This window comes from Camelus dromedarius, chromosome 5 (assembly GCF_036321535.1).
Source record: "Camelus dromedarius isolate mCamDro1 chromosome 5, mCamDro1.pat, whole genome shotgun sequence".
NCBI classification, from domain to species: Eukaryota; Metazoa; Chordata; class Mammalia; order Artiodactyla; family Camelidae; genus Camelus; species Camelus dromedarius.
Window position 1 is genome coordinate 70,965,742 of NC_087440.1, and position 18,595 is coordinate 70,984,336.

At 39.3% G+C, this 18,595-nt stretch overlaps 1 protein-coding gene across 5 annotated transcripts in view; it reads left to right on the top strand.

Annotated features, from left to right (window-relative positions):
* Nucleotides 1–304: 304 nt before the first annotated feature.
* The window catches only part of GPATCH2L (G-patch domain containing 2 like), a 57,223-nt gene continuing 38,932 nt past the window's right edge, over nt 305–18,595 (top strand). For 3 of the 5 annotated variants that reach the window (XM_064486136.1, XM_064486135.1, XM_064486137.1), the window contains exons 1-4: nt 305–388; nt 2,556–3,227; nt 16,443–16,484; nt 17,160–17,224. In XM_064486136.1, the coding sequence (XP_064342206.1) occupies nt 2,566–3,227; nt 16,443–16,484; nt 17,160–17,224 (769 nt within the window). In that variant the 5' untranslated portion in view covers nt 305–388; nt 2,556–2,565. The remainder of the gene's footprint in view (nt 389–2,555; nt 3,228–16,442; nt 16,485–17,159; nt 17,225–18,595) is intronic. The other 2 variants (XM_031454103.2, XM_031454102.2) reach the window with 1 other exon arrangement.

Sequence of the window (18,595 nt, forward strand, 5' to 3'; positions counted from 1 at the left end):
AGCCTGCAAGGGAAGGTCCTTCCTCAAGATGGGTACCTCACCCCCAGAGGGGCCCCACCCCTGCTGCCCCCCACCCCTGCTGCCCCCCACCCCTGCTGCCCCCCACCCCTGCTGCCCCCCACCCCTGCTGCCCCCAACCCCTCGCCCCTCCTCGCCTCGTTGTCTTTCTTCTCGGGACCCCGGGACCCGCCCCCTGTAAGGCGGAAGTGGGAGCGGCCAAGAGCCGGAAGCGCTGGGCCGGGGCGGGCCCTCTCGCCCAGCCAGTCCCTCCCATTCCACCACTGCTCCACCCCTCCGGCCCAGACCGGAAATGAGGTCACGGAGGGAAGCCCCGGCGGGGAGACTCGGCCCCGAAAGCGGTGGTCGTTGGAGGTGGCTGCGGCAGCCGGTGAGGGAGATTGGGGGTGAAAGGGTCGGGGCCCAGGGGGTCGGCGCCAGCGGGAATCCGGGCTCCGGGCCGCGGCTGAACAGCCAGAGGCACCACGGGGCCGCGGAGGCCGGCGGGAGGGGCGAGGGTGGTGGGGCCTTGTTTTTCAGGGCCCATCACCCCCATCCCATGGATGAGGGCCGGGTCGTCTTTAGGACGAGTCTCCTTTTCTCTTCTCTGCTTTCTGGCTCTTTTGGGCTGGAAACAGCGTGAGGGCTTGGTGTCACGAGCTGTGGTCGCCCTAGTCCTCGGGGGCGGGCCGGGGCCTGGGGGAGAGTCCTTCGAAACATGCTTTTTCTCACGTATGTGGCCATGTTGCGACCCCAGAGCACGGAGGGGGTTTAGTCGCCAGGACTTGTATTTTGGCAGTTTCTGTCCTAGAAGGGCTGACCCCCTGACCCTGGTTAGCCCAAAGAGAAGTTGCCTCCCGCCTACCCCACCTCCGTCTCCCCCTCCGACTCTGCGCCTGCCTCTCCTTTTACTTTGGCTAATTTTCGATTCTTTCCTTTGCGTGACAGCTTTTTCTTTCCCCGAGTGTTTGCCTGGCCCTGGGCGACTTCTCCGACTGTGCATCCAGGGAGGGGTGGGAGTTCCAGGGTTCTGTCACCTACTGTTCGAATTGCAGTCGTTGAGGTAGGCATTCTACTGCACAGGCATTCGATACAAGTTAGTTGGTAACTTGGTTCCACGTTGAAGTTTGTACAGTTCTGCCTGAGTTCTTAAAGCAGTAGCTCCTTATTAGAGAGGTAGATTTAGATAAGTGCATCCCCATGTATCTGTTTTGGTTTTAGGGACAGTTGTCTCCCAAACCTCAGTCATGGCGTTTTAATCTACTTATTGCTTAAAGGAATGTGGTCATTTTACGAATGTGGCTTTTGACATTTTGAGAAGTGTTATTTCGTTGGTAGTTTTGAAACTAGATGTCCCTGTTGCTCCCACCGATATGGTACATAAGCCAGCTGACTGTTTTCCTGCCTTTGAATTGGTTGGCATAGGGATAGCATGGAAATAGATTTTAGAAGGTCCTTTGCAAAATGTAAACTGTATCAACAGAGATATGGTCTGAGAGTGACGCCACAGTTTTAAGCTCTAATTATGGTCTTGAATTACTTTGGGTTTAACAAGGGCTAGGGGAAAAGTGCTAATTTAAAATGTATTTAATTAAATGTTGTACAAAATATAATAGACATTTCCCTTTAAAAGGGCGTTTTGAAAATTGCTTCTCCTGCTTTCATCCTCTGGAAGGTTTACCTCTGAAGTGATCCCTGAAGTGTGATGATTTCACATGAATAAGTTGAAAAGTAGAAAATTTTGGAAAGCTATTAGCTAGAAGTCTTAGAGACTCCACCCATCCTTGTCATTTCAGCCTCAGTTATATCCTGTTTTTGTGTAATGGTCTGGCACTAAAGCACAAAATTTGGATGATCACTTAATTTATTTTCTGAGGGATTGTGAGAAGAGCTTAAAAGCTGCTAATTAGTCACAAATATATGACATATTCTGTAAGGCCCTTTACCTGGTAGCTTCCAAGTGGTAGTTGTGACCAGAATGGGTGCAAACTTAAGTCTTTTTTATCCATGCAGAGTACAAACCTGGATCACTACAAATTCTTGGATCACCAAAACTGCAGGCATTCTTCTGTAAAGTGTCACTAAGTAGTCTTTCTCTTCCTGCCACAAACACTCCTATTAGTGACCCCAGACCATAAAACAGACTTTCATCCAATGTTGAAGTTAAGTGTTTTTCTACTCCTGTCTGATGAGACATTCTCTAATCTTTTTGGATCTCATCCTCAGGTAATTTAGTTTAGCAAGTTTAATTGGGGGGAAATGGGAAAGATTTATTCCCCCCGAGTTTGCTTGTTTTTACTAATAACTGAGATGTCATCTGGTATTTTGAATTTTTGTGTTTAAGAACATGTTGACTTCAGGCACTTAACAAGGGCCAAACACCTATTTTCAGTGGCATGGTTGGTAGGAGTAGAGTCTAAGTAGCCAGGTGAAGGTGACTTTTAATTTCTATAGATAGGGTGACCTTTGCAGTGCCATGATCTATTTTATAAAATTATCGAAAATGACAGATCCCATTCAGTCTTTCTTCTTTTTTATTTTTTCTGAACTTTTGGTAGATGTGGCCTCATGGATGAGCTGGTACATGACTTAGCCTCAGCCTTGGAGCAGACATCTGAGCAGAATAAGCTTGGTGAACTCTGGGAGGAGATGGCCCTGAGCCCTCGGCAGCAGAGGCGGCAGCTTCGCAAACGCAGAGGCCGGAAGCGCCGTTCAGACTTCACTCACCTGGCGGAGCATACCTGCTGCTACAGTGAGGCCTCCGAGTCAAGTCTGGATGAGGCTATTAAGGACTGTCGAGAAATGGCCCCAGTCACCAATTTTAGTGACTCTGATGACACCATGGTAGCCAAACGACACCCAGCTCTCAACGCCATTGTTAAGAGTAAGCAACATTCTTGGCATGAATCTGACTCTTTTACTGAAAATGCACCTTGTCGACCACTCCGGCGCCGGCGTAAGGTGAAGCGAGTGACCTCAGAGGTGGCTGCCAGCCTTCAGCAGAAGCTCAAGGTGTCAGATTGGAGCTATGAGAGAGGCTGCAGGTTCAAGTCTGCTAAGAAGCAGCGTCTGTCCCGCTGGAAGGAGAATAGTCCCTGGACCTCGTCAGGTCATGGGTTGTGTGAATCAGCAGAAAATAGGACTTTCCTAAGCAAAACGGGAAGGAAAGAAAGGATGGAATGTGAAGCAGATGAACAAAAACAGGGTTCTGATGAGAACATGTCAGAATGGTGAGATTTCCCTTACTAAGTCAAAGATTTTCCTGGTTAATTTTAGCCAAAGCACAAGTCCACAGTCTTGATGAATTCAGCCTTCTTCCAAACCAGCCACTGTAGTATTGACTTTGTAGCCCTCCTTTAACCAATCAGGTAGTGTTTATCTCTAGCTTCTTAAAGTACATTCATGAGCCTGTTTCCCTATGTCAAGAAGGCTGTATTTTATAGAAATACATTTGCTTATAGATATTGTTTAAAATGTGTACCTCAAATGCATAATCAGGAGTTTTATTTTAAAAACATTTTGCTGCTCTTTATGCCATGTAGGTCATATGTAGACACTGTTCTTTAAATAGAACCAGGGTCTCAGCAGAGGCTGGTGTGTGTGAGAGAAAACGTGGGTTCCAGGCACGTGGAGTTTGTAAATGTTCCTGGTAAGCTGCCTTTACCCGTGAGGAATCATGGCTTTAGGTATTTCTGGGCTGTAATTCTGTTCTGTGCTACTTACAGTTTGACTGTATTGAGTTTGCTTTCATGGCTGACATTCAAGTTGTCTGAACACCTGGTAGGCTTTGAAAGTAACAGTGCTGAATCCCATTAGTCTTATACCAAATGTCATCAAGCCAGAAAAATTTGTCTCTGATGGGTGCATGTTTTAAATGTCAGTGTAGTTTTTGGTGACTTTCTATTTTTTGCATCTCAAATAGATAGTCCTCGGAACCTTGATACAGCTTTATACTTTAATATTATTATTAATGTTAATGAGTGATATCTTGTTTTTCAATAAGGATACTGTTGGTGTTTTGGATGGGGCAGTTCTATGTAGTGAGGGATGTCCTATGTCTTGCAGGATATTTGGCATCCCTACATTGTTCCCACTGCCCTTCATCATAGAAAGCAGATGCTTCCAAGGGTGCTCCTTAGGGTAGGCTGAGTAGTCCCAGTTGAGAACCACAGTATTCTATTATTGTTAATATTAGTTAGCATTTATTAAGCACTAACTGTGTGCCAGGCACTATACTGTTGTGCAGAACATATATTCTCATTTAATCTTCACACCTTCACTGTCTGGTAGGTACCACTATTTGTATTTTATAGAAGAGGAAATAGAGGTTATGAATGTGTAGATAATTTGCCCAGAGTCACCCAGTAGCAAAACTGGGAATCAGACCTGATGCCAAAGATCATAGTTAACCACCACATTTTGCCGCTCTTTGAGCTTGTGTTTTCTGTGGCTCTTTTTCTGTCTCAGCTTAACTTTTACAACTGTAGAACGGGTGACCTTTCTTAGGACTTTGCTGCTTCTGACGTTTTTCTGAAAAACAGAGACATAAATCTTAGGAAGTCTGAGGTGAGGCTTTGTCAGTAACAGGAAAGCTGTCCAGGTCTGTATGCCTTTACTTTTAATGGGTGGTTTTGAATCCAGCTTTAAAAATTTTTTTTGATAACTTTATGTTTGCCACTCTGTGCAACTAGGTAGGTTTATAATTCGGCTATCCTGATTTTCCTCCAATATATATTCTAAGGCTGTTTTCCTAATTTATTTGTATAATTTTGGATTATAAAGATTTTTTTTCCATATCATATTATTTTTAATCAAACAAGAGATGTGTAGTCAACATACAGCCTTTCACAATACTGAAATCCTCAACTGAGGTATTCACGTTTGTTTCAATATCAAGCTTACATACCAAATAGTAATCACCTTACTGTTAAGAGTGGCAGTTTAAAAAACAGCTTTTTGGGATGATGTTTTTGGATGTGTATCTTTCTTCCCCAGAATTTCTTTTAAACTATGACATAATTGCGTGTAGAGCAACTGTTAGTAGTCTTCTCTAAGATCACAGCTCAAGTCTGGTTCCAAATGTAGAGCCTGTAATCTTGTAGTTCTAGCCCAGACACATCTGTTGCACACTATAATCAGTTGTGATAATATACCTTCTAGTTATCTAAGAGCCTGGATAAATTGAGGTAGGCAGCAATTCTAATGAAATTCTTACTCTTTTCAAGTTGTGGAGGCTGTTCCCCCATTTTGGCTGTCTCCCTCGCCCATAACTTCAGAGTTCTTTCAAGGAACCAGAGTTCTTTGGTGGACATCAAAGTCCTTGTAGCTGTGAGGGAATAATGAATGGAGTAGTAGCAGATATAGTAGAGTGAGAAGAATTCTTCTTAGAATCTAATTATTTAAGAGTCTTAAATTTGCCTTGACTTATGCTGATTCGTCTGTAGTTACAAACAGAAGTGTTTTGTATTTTTCTTCCCCCTAAATGTACTCTATGGGGAAAGAAGATTGTTTCTTATTCTTTGACTGCATATTGTGTTCAGCCTGTCAACAGTAAAGTGGAACTAAAATCTCTGCCCTGGATTATTAAGCACACCTTATAAACAGGACTAGCATTAGAGTATGCTTAAGTAGGTAATAGTTTATAATTTAGATATGATACTGTCTTGGTGAGTTGATGCTGTCAAAATTTTCACACTTTTTTTACGTTAAAAGAAATACTTTCAAGAATCCTCTTGGTTATTGCTCTTTCATAAATCTGCTTGGATGTGCCAGTTTATTTGCATACAGATCAAAGTGGAGAGTTTTACTTTTTATCGGTGATATGGAGGATTGTCAAGTATGTGCTCCAACTTATAAAATTATTAGGATGGAGTTGATAAAGAAGCTTTACTTCACCTAGTCAGTGGATAGAGTTCTTTTAAAAAGCATGTGTTAGGTGTTTTAGGTTTGAAATTTATGTCTCAATCAGCAGGCTTTATTTCTGCTTAGTAAACAGAGTAGTTTTAAGCTTAACCAATAATTCTTTTTGCTTTTCTCTCTCTGTTCTTCCTTCAATTCTATACCAACCAATCTCTCAAGAGTTCTGAGGAACTGGAAGAGTTTATGATGTAATAGTTTTTTGTTGCCTACAAAAAGTTCAGTTATTATTTCAATATTTTTCTGTGCATGTGTGTTCCATTCTAAAATGAAACAATTCTTTTGTAAAATTACTTTCTACTAATCTTTATTCAAATTGTGTATATAGTGACAATTATGTGAGTCATAGCCTAATATTACTGTTTTTCACTTACACATCGTTCATCTGTTCCCCTTGAATATAGTTTAGCTTCTTTTTTTTAAATAGTGAATTGGTTTGGTGATGTCCTGAAGTCACACTTAGGAGCCTTCCTAAGGTGATGTATTAGAAGCGGATCTCACAGGGAAGAAAATATTCCCTTCTCTTGGAAGTCAAGTGACAGAGATAGAGTGCTAAACCTTCCCCCTCCTTCTCTAGCTCAAGCTGACCTTTTGTGGCCCCTTGGTGCCTCTTGTTTTCTTATTTTTATAGAAAATCAATATCCCTTCTGACACAAACAATAGCTCAGAAGCAAGAATAAATGGGAGAAAGCTGAAATCTCTGTCCATCACGTCTCACTTTAACTCCCCCAAACTCTTTAATTATGAGCGTGCTTTGCTCCAGGTGTTTGCGACAGTGAAATTGCAAAATGAGGACCATTTTAACCAAAGATTGGGTGATCAATAACACTCTATAGCAGAAGCTTGTTGGATCAATAGCATTCATTATTTCATGGTTAAGGTAAGTAGCCTCCTTTGCAAGTGGAGGTCATTAATCAGGGGTTACTGGAGCTGTGGAAAAGAATATATGTGGTAGGTTGAGGTTGTTCAGTTTTCTGTTCTGTAAATAGGGATGCTGACCAAGAGGATATTTACCATTGTTGCATATTGCACTACTGCATTTGAGAGTATTGAATAGCCAGCATAGTGTGCTTATATAGATTTATTCAAAGCTCTGCTATTACATCTTTAGGAACAACTGAAAAAGACAACTTGGGAGGTGGATTTGATACTATCGTGTTTGAAGATCTGTCTCTTGAAAGAAATGTTAGAATTATTCTGTGACTCCAGAGGACTAGGAGTCATAGAAAGTACAGAGGGTAAATGTTGTCTCAGTGTAAAATACAACATTCTAAAAATTAGAACTCTATAAAAATGAAGTGAGTTGTTTTACCAGGTAGTGAGTTCTAGATCACTGGAGTGATTCAAGCCTGGGCTTGAAATCGCTTACTGAGTTATTGTAGAGTTGAAGAGGTTGAACTGAATGACCTCTTAGGTCCCTTGCAACACTGAGATTCTGGAATTCTTTTCAGTCACAACCTCCTTCCCATCAATGTAATTTTATATTTTAAAAAGCACCTGATAAGCAGCCTCAGCTGCCCCCTAAAATACTTAAGAAGACAAAATACTGCACACTCACATTGCCAGGAACCAGGACTTACAGTTGGCTTATTGCCAAGATCGCCTCAAACTCCAGGTCTGATAGAACTGCACTGGAGAGTGGTTGGAAGCCATAGCAGCAGTGCTGAGCCTACCCTGAAGGTAGGTAGTGAGACCCTGCAGCCTTTATAGTCAGCCCTTAGTTTGGAAATGCAAGGTCCGGTTAAGTCAGAAAATAAGGCAGCCACAGTTTAAGCCAGAGTGTTGTTCCAACCTTTACTTCCCAATCAGTATCTTTTAGTTTCTGTTTGGAGGCTGTAACTCTCATAATATACTTGGGTGGGGAATCATAGTGTTTTCTGTGTGTGTTTGTGTTTGAGGATAGGAGACAATACACTCAATAGTGTATTGAGTCCTGGGAAACACAGTCTCCAAGAGTAGTTTACTGTTGGCATGGACAGAGAAGGAAAAAACGCTCTTAGTAGTAGCACATTCTGGAAACTGGTATTTTATAAACCTTCATTTGTTACAGACTCCTGGAATGGGGTCAGAATCAGGCAGTGAGTGTGAGAAGATCCCGACTCAGTCCAACACAGCTTTATGAGATAAGGCCTACCAGTGACACTGAGAAGTAGGCTGAGGGTTCTGCACCTCCTCTTTGCCAGTTGTAGATGAGAGAAGAGCATGTTATACCCAGGGGAGTAGAGAATGAGACCAAGGGTAATTTACATACCCTTTCTGTTGGCAGATACCTCAACAAGAGGCCCTTGAACAGGTTCTGCAGAATAAGGGAAAGGGAACATCGTTCTGAATGTTCAGAGGAAGAGCACATCTTTGAAAACGACTGCTAGTGGAAATGAGAAGAGCATTTTAGAATATCTTCATTAGGAGGCAAGGAGATCTAATCACTTTGAAACAGGAGCAGTAAGTCAGAAGGACAGGAAGATAGCTAGTTGAAAACCAAGTAGTATGGGAGGGAAAATTGTAGGAAAATTTGAAATGTAATTGTAATGTTAAAATGAAGGACAATTCATTCTGCAGAAAATTGAATTGATGATGCGGAAAACCTTGGAAGCCCTCCCAAAATGCACAGAGTGGATAAAAATGAAAGAGAAAGTGACAGATCTGGAGGACAGAAAATAGAGGCACAGTCGGCAAGTATGTGAATGTTTCCAAGGAAGAAACCAAAGCATTGGGATGGAAGAATGCTTTTGAAACTATAACTGAAGAGAAAACATGTTCCTGGGTAGAAAAAATTAAGTGTGTAGATTAAAAGGGAAAACTGAGAAGAGACCTCTACCTAGATATAATTGGGCAGTATTTTTGCATTCTACATTGGTAGGAGTGGAGCAGTTATAAAGAAAAATCTTAAAGGGGGTGAAAATAAGATTAGCATTTATCCCTATAGCACTAACTGTGAGGGGCTATAGATTTGCTTGTAGAGTTTTGAGGGGGGAAATGTTTCCTTCCCCTACCTATACCCCCAATTTTATATATAGCTAAGACATTTCATATGGAAAGGCACCAGAAAAACATTCTCAGATATTCAGGTCTCAGAATATATGCTTTTTAAAAATTTGCTCTGAAAAGACATTTCATCTAACTGAGGATGAATCTCTGTTAGCTTGAAGAGGAGGTAAGTCTTAAAAGGAAGAGTGGACCTTTTTAAGGCGTAGCCCACTGCTCAGTAGCCGAGTCCTGACAAAAATCATTGTCTCTGCGAAGTGTACCTGATTGCAGTGGCCGTGCAGATGAACCTGTGGAACTAGAGAGGTTGCTGCCTTCTGTCATGGTGCCGTCTGAATGAAACTGAAAAACGCCTTCGTTATACATTCTCATAACTTATTATGGGGATCATTTTATACTTGATGTAAAATATTTCTCTGAAAAACCTGCCCCTCAGTCATATTTACTTTTGGAATCAGAAGTCTGATTACTTATGATTATAAATATGCCACTTCAGTCCAGGAAAATGAAGGAAAAAAGTTGAGCAGAGGTGTTTTAGGTGATAGGTCTAGGAGTGACCTTTGTTTTCCCGAGTTCTAAAACAATTTAAAATTTTTAAAAAATGTATTATTATTTAATAAAAAAAATTAAATTGAAAACCCCTTATTTTTTAGCATGATTACATAAGCCATTAACTATCCTGCTTGTTTCTTTTAAAATTAGATGTAAAAGATACTTCTTAGTATCTTTTAGCTACTTAGTTAAGAATCTTAAATGGGGGAGAAACCCAGGTGGTAAGTTATTGATACCGACTTTTGATTATAGAAGTTAAACTAATTCTGTATCTCCTTACTGTATACACTACTGTAGGTATATACTACTCTCATTCAGTTCTAAATTTACAGCCTTCTGTGGTTAAGAATCTGAAAGAATTAGCAAGTTCTCAGGCCAGAGGACAGCTGTGTTTTTTCCTCCCAATTATGGAAATTCAGAGAGATTTCTCTTATTGAAATTAGAAGCTTCTCACTAGGGTTAGAAATGAGGGAATTATTTTCAAAAAAAGAATTCATAAAGATGCTGTGTTATCTGTTGCTGCAGAAAAAATTGCCCCTAAAACTTACTAGCTTTATAAAACATTTATAATCTTACAGTTGAAGTTAGGAATTTGGGAGCAGCTTAGCTGCCTGCCTCTGGTTCAGGGTCTCTCAAATTACTGCTGTCAAACTGTGCTACAGTTGTCTCAAGGCTTGTCTGAGGCTGAGGAACCCACTTCCAAGCTCACTCACAGGGTTCTTTGCAGATTTTATTTCCTTATAGGCTGTTGGATTGAGAGTCTCAGTTCCTTTCCAAGTGGGCCCCTCTACAGGGCTGTTAGTGTCCTCAAGATGCGGTGGTTGGCTTCCCCTAGAGCGAATGGTCTGAGAGAGACAGTGCCCAAGATGGTAGCCATAGTCTTTTATAACTTAGTCTCAGAAGTGACATACCATTGATCTGCCTTTGCTTTGGTCACACAGGCCAACCAGGGTGAGAAATACCAAGAGGCTGGGATCATTGGGAGTCATCTGGGAGTCTGGCCACTGCAGGTGGCTAATGGCCTTCTGAAAATTTTTCTAACTTAGTGTGAAGCTGAATTCAAAAATGGTTTTCTCAGACTAATATTTCTTCAGAACTTACTAAGAGAATGTTTTTATTTTGATTTCAAAGGAAGGGCATTCAGGAACTATAAAGACAAGCAAGGTATAGATCCCTGAGAGTATATTTTGTTGTATTTTAAGTATACTGAAGATGAATGTTAATTTTTAAAATTTAAGATACGGTATTAAAGGGGAGAGCTTCTTTCTGAAGTGAGTTTGTAATGTTCAGCATGTCTGATGCATTTTTAGCTGATAAGCAGTAGTAGTCAAAGCACAGCTAGAGTTTCAGCTGTGTGAATGTTTTAAGTAGCAGAAAGCAAAGAAATTGTCTTTCCCTAGTTCAGTTAATGTGTGTGAATTTTCAGGAGAATGAGAATGAGAATGAGAAGCACTGAAATTCCTAAGTATCTCATGAGTAGAGAAACAAGAGGTTGAGGTTTAGTAAATGAGGTGGGTCTCTGCATCACCTGTATTTTAGTGGCCATTCAGTGAGCACATGTGCTTTGGAAATACAGTACCCTGACTCTGATGCTTATTTTTTGTGCAGTGTTGGGCAAGTTGCTTAACCTCCTTAAGCCTCATTCCTTCATCTGTAATGTGAGGTTAACATAGTTACCCCATAGTAGAGGAAATGAAATAATGCATATAAAGCACTTAGTACTTTGGCCTATAGTGGAACTCAATAAATATTACTAGTACAATAAATAATAGTAGCCTTCTATATTAATAGTTTTCTGTATTCATAATTTTCCTAATAATTCAAGTACCAAACCCCTTCTTGAGATGCTTGTTTAGATATCTGCTGAGAGTGGTGTTTCCCTCTCTCGGGTGAAACCCAGGGCAGGAAGAATGCTAGATTTCATAGGCCACGTACTCATTTCCCATTAAAGTGAAAACAGATTTGAGTCCCATAGAATTTTTTTAGATTGAGGTATAATTGAATGTCCCATAGAATTTAGAACTATTTTAATAAGAATGCTAGTGAGGAAATTACTACTATTAGCCTCTAAAATAATAATGTTTGGGAATACACAAGAATTGTCACCCTAGAAGGAGCTTTTGAATCTTTCATCCTTTGCTTTTGCGTAATAGCCCTAGAGTCCACAGGGTGGATTCACATGCCTCACATCATGTCCTCAGAACAATACATCCATGTTTTATGTACATGGAAATAGGATTAGAGAGGTGCAGTGACATGACGCAAAGACCATACGAGGGGAGGCAACAGAGCTGATTTGAACGAGGTCATTCCATTTACATAACGTTTACTGAATGCCTGTTGTGTGCCAGATGCTGAGGTGAGCAAGATAACTTCCTTACCCCCTAGCCTGGATCTCTCTCTTCCATGGCTATAGGATGTTATTCCTGCCTGGGCTAGGCAGGGAAGGGTGATCTCTACAACTCCTGAGTAGTTTCAGTTGTACCATTTTGCCTGAAGGTCCAGCTACCTGGTGGGACCTGCAGGCCTCAGACTGTTTGGGGCCCTGGCCAAGCCCTGGCAATGGACTGACGTTGCTTCTATGGGAAGTTGACCTGCCAGCAGAAGTACACAGGCTCCTCTCCTCCTCCGAAGTGTTTTCCTTTAACATGATGCGCTGCCACCTTCATCCCTCCACTTTGCTCATCACTCTAGATGAGGATTCTCACCTCTGACACTACTGACATTTTGAGGCCAGATATTTCTCTGTTGTGGGGTGTCCTGTGCATTGTAGAATGTTTATTAGCAGCATCCCTGGCCTCTACCCACTAGATGCCAGTAGAATACCAGCTCCCTCACCCTCGCACCAAGTCCTGACAAAACATTTTCCAGATACTGCCAAGTGACCCTGAAGGCTGGGGTGGAGTGGGGGAGGGTGTGAGAAGGGGGACAAAAGTGCCTCCTTTTGAGAACCACTGCTCTAGATGTTTTTGGTACTGAGATTTGGTTTTTACTTCACTGACTCTGCTTTTATCAACAAGCATGAGTTTCAAATTAGAGAACTCAGAATGACCAAAACATTGATCTCTTCTATAGAATTAAAATACGTGGTTTAAAAATTGAGAGTTTTTTCTAATTTGAAAATAATACCTTTTGGTTGCTTCTCAAAAGGGCAGGCAATTCATTTTCAGAAATTGGGAAGAAGAGCAGTTTAGATGAAAACATTCAAAATTTTGTACCAAGTTTATAATGTTTAGCTAACTTTTTGCCCTGGAATTATTTAAGTGGATACGAGGTTATTAGGCTTGATTCCTTTGATAATCTACTCCTCTGAAAATGGATGCCGTGCCGAATTGTCTGGTCTACCTAGAGTGCCTTAAATTACGAAGATGCTCAGGTGAGGTTAGATGGATGAATATATGATAAATCAAAAAAAAAAAAAACCCAAAAAACAAAGTGTTAGTCACAATATCTAGATAATGGACTGTGGGTTGTAGCTGACTTCTTTCAATTTTTTTGTATGCTTGAAGGTTTTCATAGTTGTTGGGAGAGAAAAGCCTCTGGAACTGCTGGTTAGGCTGACTTTCTTTACACTTAAGTTATTTCAGTTGAATGTGGATATGGTTCCGTTGCTTATAACAATGTTGTAATAATTAGGTAACACAATTAATTGGTAGTCCAAAATCTAGGCTTTAATTTTGTCTTATTTAAATGGTGGCTATGCTGTTGAATTGTGGGAACATTTTTAAATGAAAACCGTTATAGAGAAGTGTGATGTATTATTACTGTTTTTACTCACATATGAATATTTTTGAGACATTTTCTGGCTTCTAAAATGGGATGACTTTCTCAGTATTACAAGGTTAAATTCTAGACTTGCACCACCCCTTATTTGGAGAATTTTCTTCATTGGAAAGCATTTTTCTTTCTACATTTTCACCCTCTTCCCTCATAGTCTAGATCAAATTTTTTATACAGTGTGTGCATTTAATTTGTGATTGACATACTTCTTTGTTAGTTTTAGTGCTGGTTATAGCAGTGTCTGGTATGCAGTAAAACATAATAAATGCTTACTAAGTGAATGAGTGAGCATTTAGGAGAAATAGTGGGGAAATCCTTCCTCCTCCTTTTCCCGTTAGACTTTTTATTGCCCCAATTTAGGATGGAATATTTTTGAATGATGTTTAAACTATTTGTAGGGTTAATACATTTCTACTTGAAAATATTTCAGAATATTCTATGAAGTTTTTTTCTATGTAAACTTTATATTAGAATCATGGGAGAACAGAGAGTACAGAACAGCTTCCCAAGCAAAGACAGGAGGCGTGGGGGCCTCTAGGAGTTGCTGCCATTTTAGGAAAGGACAAGATTTCATTACCTGCTGTCTTTGTGGGCTTTGTCTTGTTACTTTTCCTGAAAATTAATGAAAGCTGAGTTTCTGTCTTCCTGACTAGACAGGAAGCTAGCTTGCTGACAAGCTTCAGAGGATGATATTGGAGTGGACACTAGAGGTAGGAGCACATTTTTTTTTTCCTTACGAAAATGAGAAACAGAGCTTTTTTTCCTTATTTAGAAAAAGGCTTGTAGCAAAAAAGTTATAAATAAATTTGAAGGTTTTGGAATAGGAAAAAATATGTAGGAGCCTGACATCTTTTAACTTTTTGATCTTGTGATCTACAGAAGTACTACAAAGGTACTAAATTGTTTTCATTGAAAGATGGGAGCTTCTTTTTGACAGAATATTAACCATTCTGTTTAATTAGCTAAACTAACATTTTATAGTTGACTAAATCATTATTAAAATTCAACAAATCTGATTTTTTTAAAAATTATAATCTCAGCCAGTAGTGTATGAAGGCCACAGGACTGGATAAATTGGCCTATATAAATTGGAAGAAGAAATATTTTCTCTGCTTCATAGCTAGCATGACATTTTTGCATGCTATATCATAGTGTTTATGTGCAAACACATAATGCTGTGAAGTTCTGGCTTTTTTCCTCCTCTGTAAATTGTGCTAATGATTTCTTATATAGGATTAAATTTCTGCAAGGCGAGTTCTTCTGAAGGATTACGTAGAATTAGCAGATGCTGGCAGATGATGCTAGGCATTTCCAGATACCGTTAAAATGGTGGTACTTTCATGTAGTAAGTATTCTGTAAGGCATAATTTATTTTTTTGTTGAAGAAAATACATATCTCCCTGGAGCACAGCCTTAAAATCTTGGTGATATTTCTGTGTCATTGGCATTACTCTAATTACCTATAACTTATAGATAAGTTTAGTCCAAGCTCGTCCAAGAACAGTGAGTCTCCTTAAATGCTGTTGACAAGAATAGAAAATGTACAGGGACAGGAAGATTTTAGGTTACTAATACCTTTCTTGATCCAGCAGATTTTTTTGAGCTTACCCCCTTTATTAGAGTATGAGGAGGAAATCTATGATAAAAAGGATCAAAGAAATGCTGCATGTTGTAGTGCTTACAGGTGGTTGGAAATGAATGGGGAGAAGAATTCACAGACTTTCTAATAAAGCAACAGTTTTAATTTCCTAATTGGAAATATTCAAATAGAGGGGCCCATAGATACTGCAGAGTAGAACTTGCAGTACATGTTGAGCCAGGATCAGCAAACCTCTGTAAAGAGCCAGATAACAAATATTTGGGGGCTTTGTGGGTGATATGTTCTCTGTTGAAACTCCTCAACCCTGCAGCTGTAGTGTGAAAGAAGTCAGAAGCGATAGGTCATTGAACCAGCCTGGCTGTGTTCCAATAAACCTTTATTTATAGACACTGAAATTTGAATTTTCTGTCATGTCTATATATCACAAAATACTCTTCTTTTGATTTTTCCCCCTAGTGATTTAAAACTGTAAAAACCATTCTTAGCTCACAGTCCATACAAAAATGGTTGACAGGCTGTTGTTTGCTGACCCCTAATCTCAGTTAGTGACACTGCTAGCCAAGAAAGCATATAACACAGTGGTGGAGTCGAGTGTCTGTCTTATGGCCTAATGAGCTTTTTAAGCCCTCCTTACTATCAGGAGGAATTAAAAAATGTAAAATTTGCTTATCTTCAAGGCAAGATGGTAGTAATAAAGTAGTAATATGAGAGAATGTGTAATAAGACTCAATGGAGTTAGAGTTAGACCACTAATACTCTTAGGAATTTGCTAAAAACACAAGAACAACATGATTAAATTCGGCAGGCACAGTTCCTCGAACTCAGAAGTAGGAAGGATGCAGTACCCAGTGAGGATGTCTTCTGCATTTAACTGCAGAGCTCTTTGAAGATTCTAAATCCATCAGAATCCGTGGTAGAGTTTTATGAGACATTTCTTATAATGACACTTGAGAATGATCCCACTTACAAGTACAGAAGAAAATAAAATGAAAGAACCTTTAAAGAAATCAGGTATGTTTTATTGGCTCTTGCTGCAACAAATCTCTTGGATCTGTTACTCAGAGACAAGCTTAAATGAGTAAAGCACTGCTACTTAATTTAACCAGCATTTTTAGGATTTAGTGTTGGCGAGATACTTGGAGATGTTGCAAAATACAAAGTATTTTCAGATTTTTGAGATATAGACTGGGATTTTGCCAAGCCTACTCTTTATGCAGCATGGTGAGAATGCTTCTTCCATCTTCTAGAGCACGTGAACAAAATTGGCTAGATTGGAAGGAAACATCCCAGTCAAGGAAATAGTTAATACTGTAAAGAATAGAGAAATTTTTCTTGAGCCAGATAAATCAAATTTGATGATTAGGTGGGAGAAATGCAGCATCAGAAGCAGAATCAACTAATCAGCTGTTGGCAGTTGGACAGAATAAACTGACTTGAACAGAATTCCATGGAGCAGAAGTTTTATTTCATTGAGTTCAAATGGAGTTTTTTCCTTTTTTGGTAATTTTTTAATTGAAGTATGGTTATTTACAATGTCATGTTTCACATGTACAGCAAAGTGATTCAGTTATGCATATATATATATTCTTTTTCAGATTCTTTTCCATTACAGGTTATTACAAGATACTGAATATAGTTCCCTGTGCTATATACAGTAGGTCCTTGTTGTTTATTTTATATATAGTAGTGTGTATATGTTAATCCCAACTCCTAATTTATCTCTCCTGCAAATGGAGTTTTTATATTTTTATTCTTAGCCTTCTTTTTTTGGAAATGAATTTCATTGTATCCACTTGATGTCAAGGAAGACATTACATTTAGAAAGTGTAACTTTTTTCATACTAATTTTTTTTTCTGTTCATGAATTTTTGCTACTTTGTAAATGGTTGGAAAACCTGAAAGATGCTCAATGTCTTAAAGTTGTATAGCTTCATTTGAAACTGATAGTTGACAATATTTAAAAATAAAATTGATTGGTAAATTTTTGTTGTTTAATATACTAAAGCAGGTTGAGATTTCTTCTGTGAGCTTTTTAATAACTTTTTATTGCTAAACCGACAGAGTGACTTGAGATCTTTTAAAAGTACTTTAAAATATAAGTAAAAGTTTTACAATTCTCTTCTTGTATTTCTTTTTTTGCTGGGGGGAGGGGAGCAATAAACTTACCTCTATGAGTTAACTATGAAATTTACATTTCTGATTGGCTAATAAACTGGACTGAAATTAGGGAAGCTTTTGATCTTTTGATTTGAAAACCAGAAGACAAATGGATAGTGCTTTGTTTTTGACTGGAGCTGATGCATTCCTTCGTGTTTTACTCTTTTTTCAGTGAAACCAGCAGTGTGTGTAGCAGCAGTGACACAGGGCTCTTTACCAACGATGAAGGACGGCAAGGTAATCTTGATCCCGGCTTTGGGATCTGAAGATTCTAATAATTCTGGGAGTGACTCACTGAGAATATGATAGTTGTCTGTGATAGTGGTTCTCAAACTTCAGGATATAAGAGCTACCTGGGGAACTATTAAAATTATAAATTCCTGAGCTCCTAGAAATCAGATAGGTCTAGAGTTGCCTCTGGAATCTGCATTTTTCATAAGCACCTGTGGTGATTTTTATGCAGATAGTTCAGACTTTGAGAATCATTGATCCAGAGGGGTTATAGTATTAAGGATGGGACTTTGGGAAATTGCTTTTTATTAGAACCAGAAAGTAATCTCATGTGTTACTGGATGTTAAAATATTCTTATTTTCACATAGGGAGAATTTATTTTTATAACTTTATTTATAAATGATCATAGTGTTCTGGATGAATTAGAAAAACCTCTTCTTTCTGAAGTTTAGTAGAGAGCATTCTGAATAATGCTGGTGTATATTAATGATCAGTTCTTTATTTTTACCACTTAAACGGCAGTATGTTCATGTTCTGTACACTTGCTTGGTGCCACACTAATTGTGAACCTATAAGAATTTCATATAGCTCCTTTGGACTATAGTTTTCTTAATCTAAATAAGGGATTTGTAGCTCCCTAAAGTCTTTCCTACCTCTGAAACCGAAAATTTTTCTCCAAAGGTTAACTGATTGAAGGACCAAGGCACTGTGGCTTACAGGTCCAGGTTGATCCAGATAGGCTCCTCAGTAACTGAAGGGATTTTGGGACTGTGAGACTTAGGATGCAAGTCCTGATTTTGGAGAGAGACTATGAGGAGGTATTTCAGTGTGCCTCAGAGTTGTAGGCATAGATGGAGTTGTTGAACTTCCTACTATAATGGAGGTCGTTGTGAGTACATTTGTATTCCTTCCTGATTCTGAAGGAGCTAGGTGTCATTGGAAGCTATGCATGTATAGTCCCAGGTGGGCTCCAGCTAGGGTCTTGATTGTCTTATCTTATACCAGGATAGTCTGGTTGTCTTTCCATGAATGAACTGGAGCATACTTTCAGAATTACTAATATTTGCTCTTTTTCTTTGCTTTTACTTGATCACAATAATAAAATAAAACTATTTATTTATCATAATGCATCTCTTAAAGGTTACGATGTGTATACAGAGGTGTAAGAAAGTATGGACCTATTACAACAGATTAAGTTTGGGGCTTTTGGAAAGCCTTCCCACTGATAAGGAATCCTTGGTATATTATGGAAGATGTAGAATATTTTATAGCCCGGCTTTCCTCTTTAATCTCTGCCTCAACTTCACACATTTTGCTGATATTTAGATGTGTAGAATACTCAGCTCAAAACTATGTTATTTTCTGTTTCTATGTCT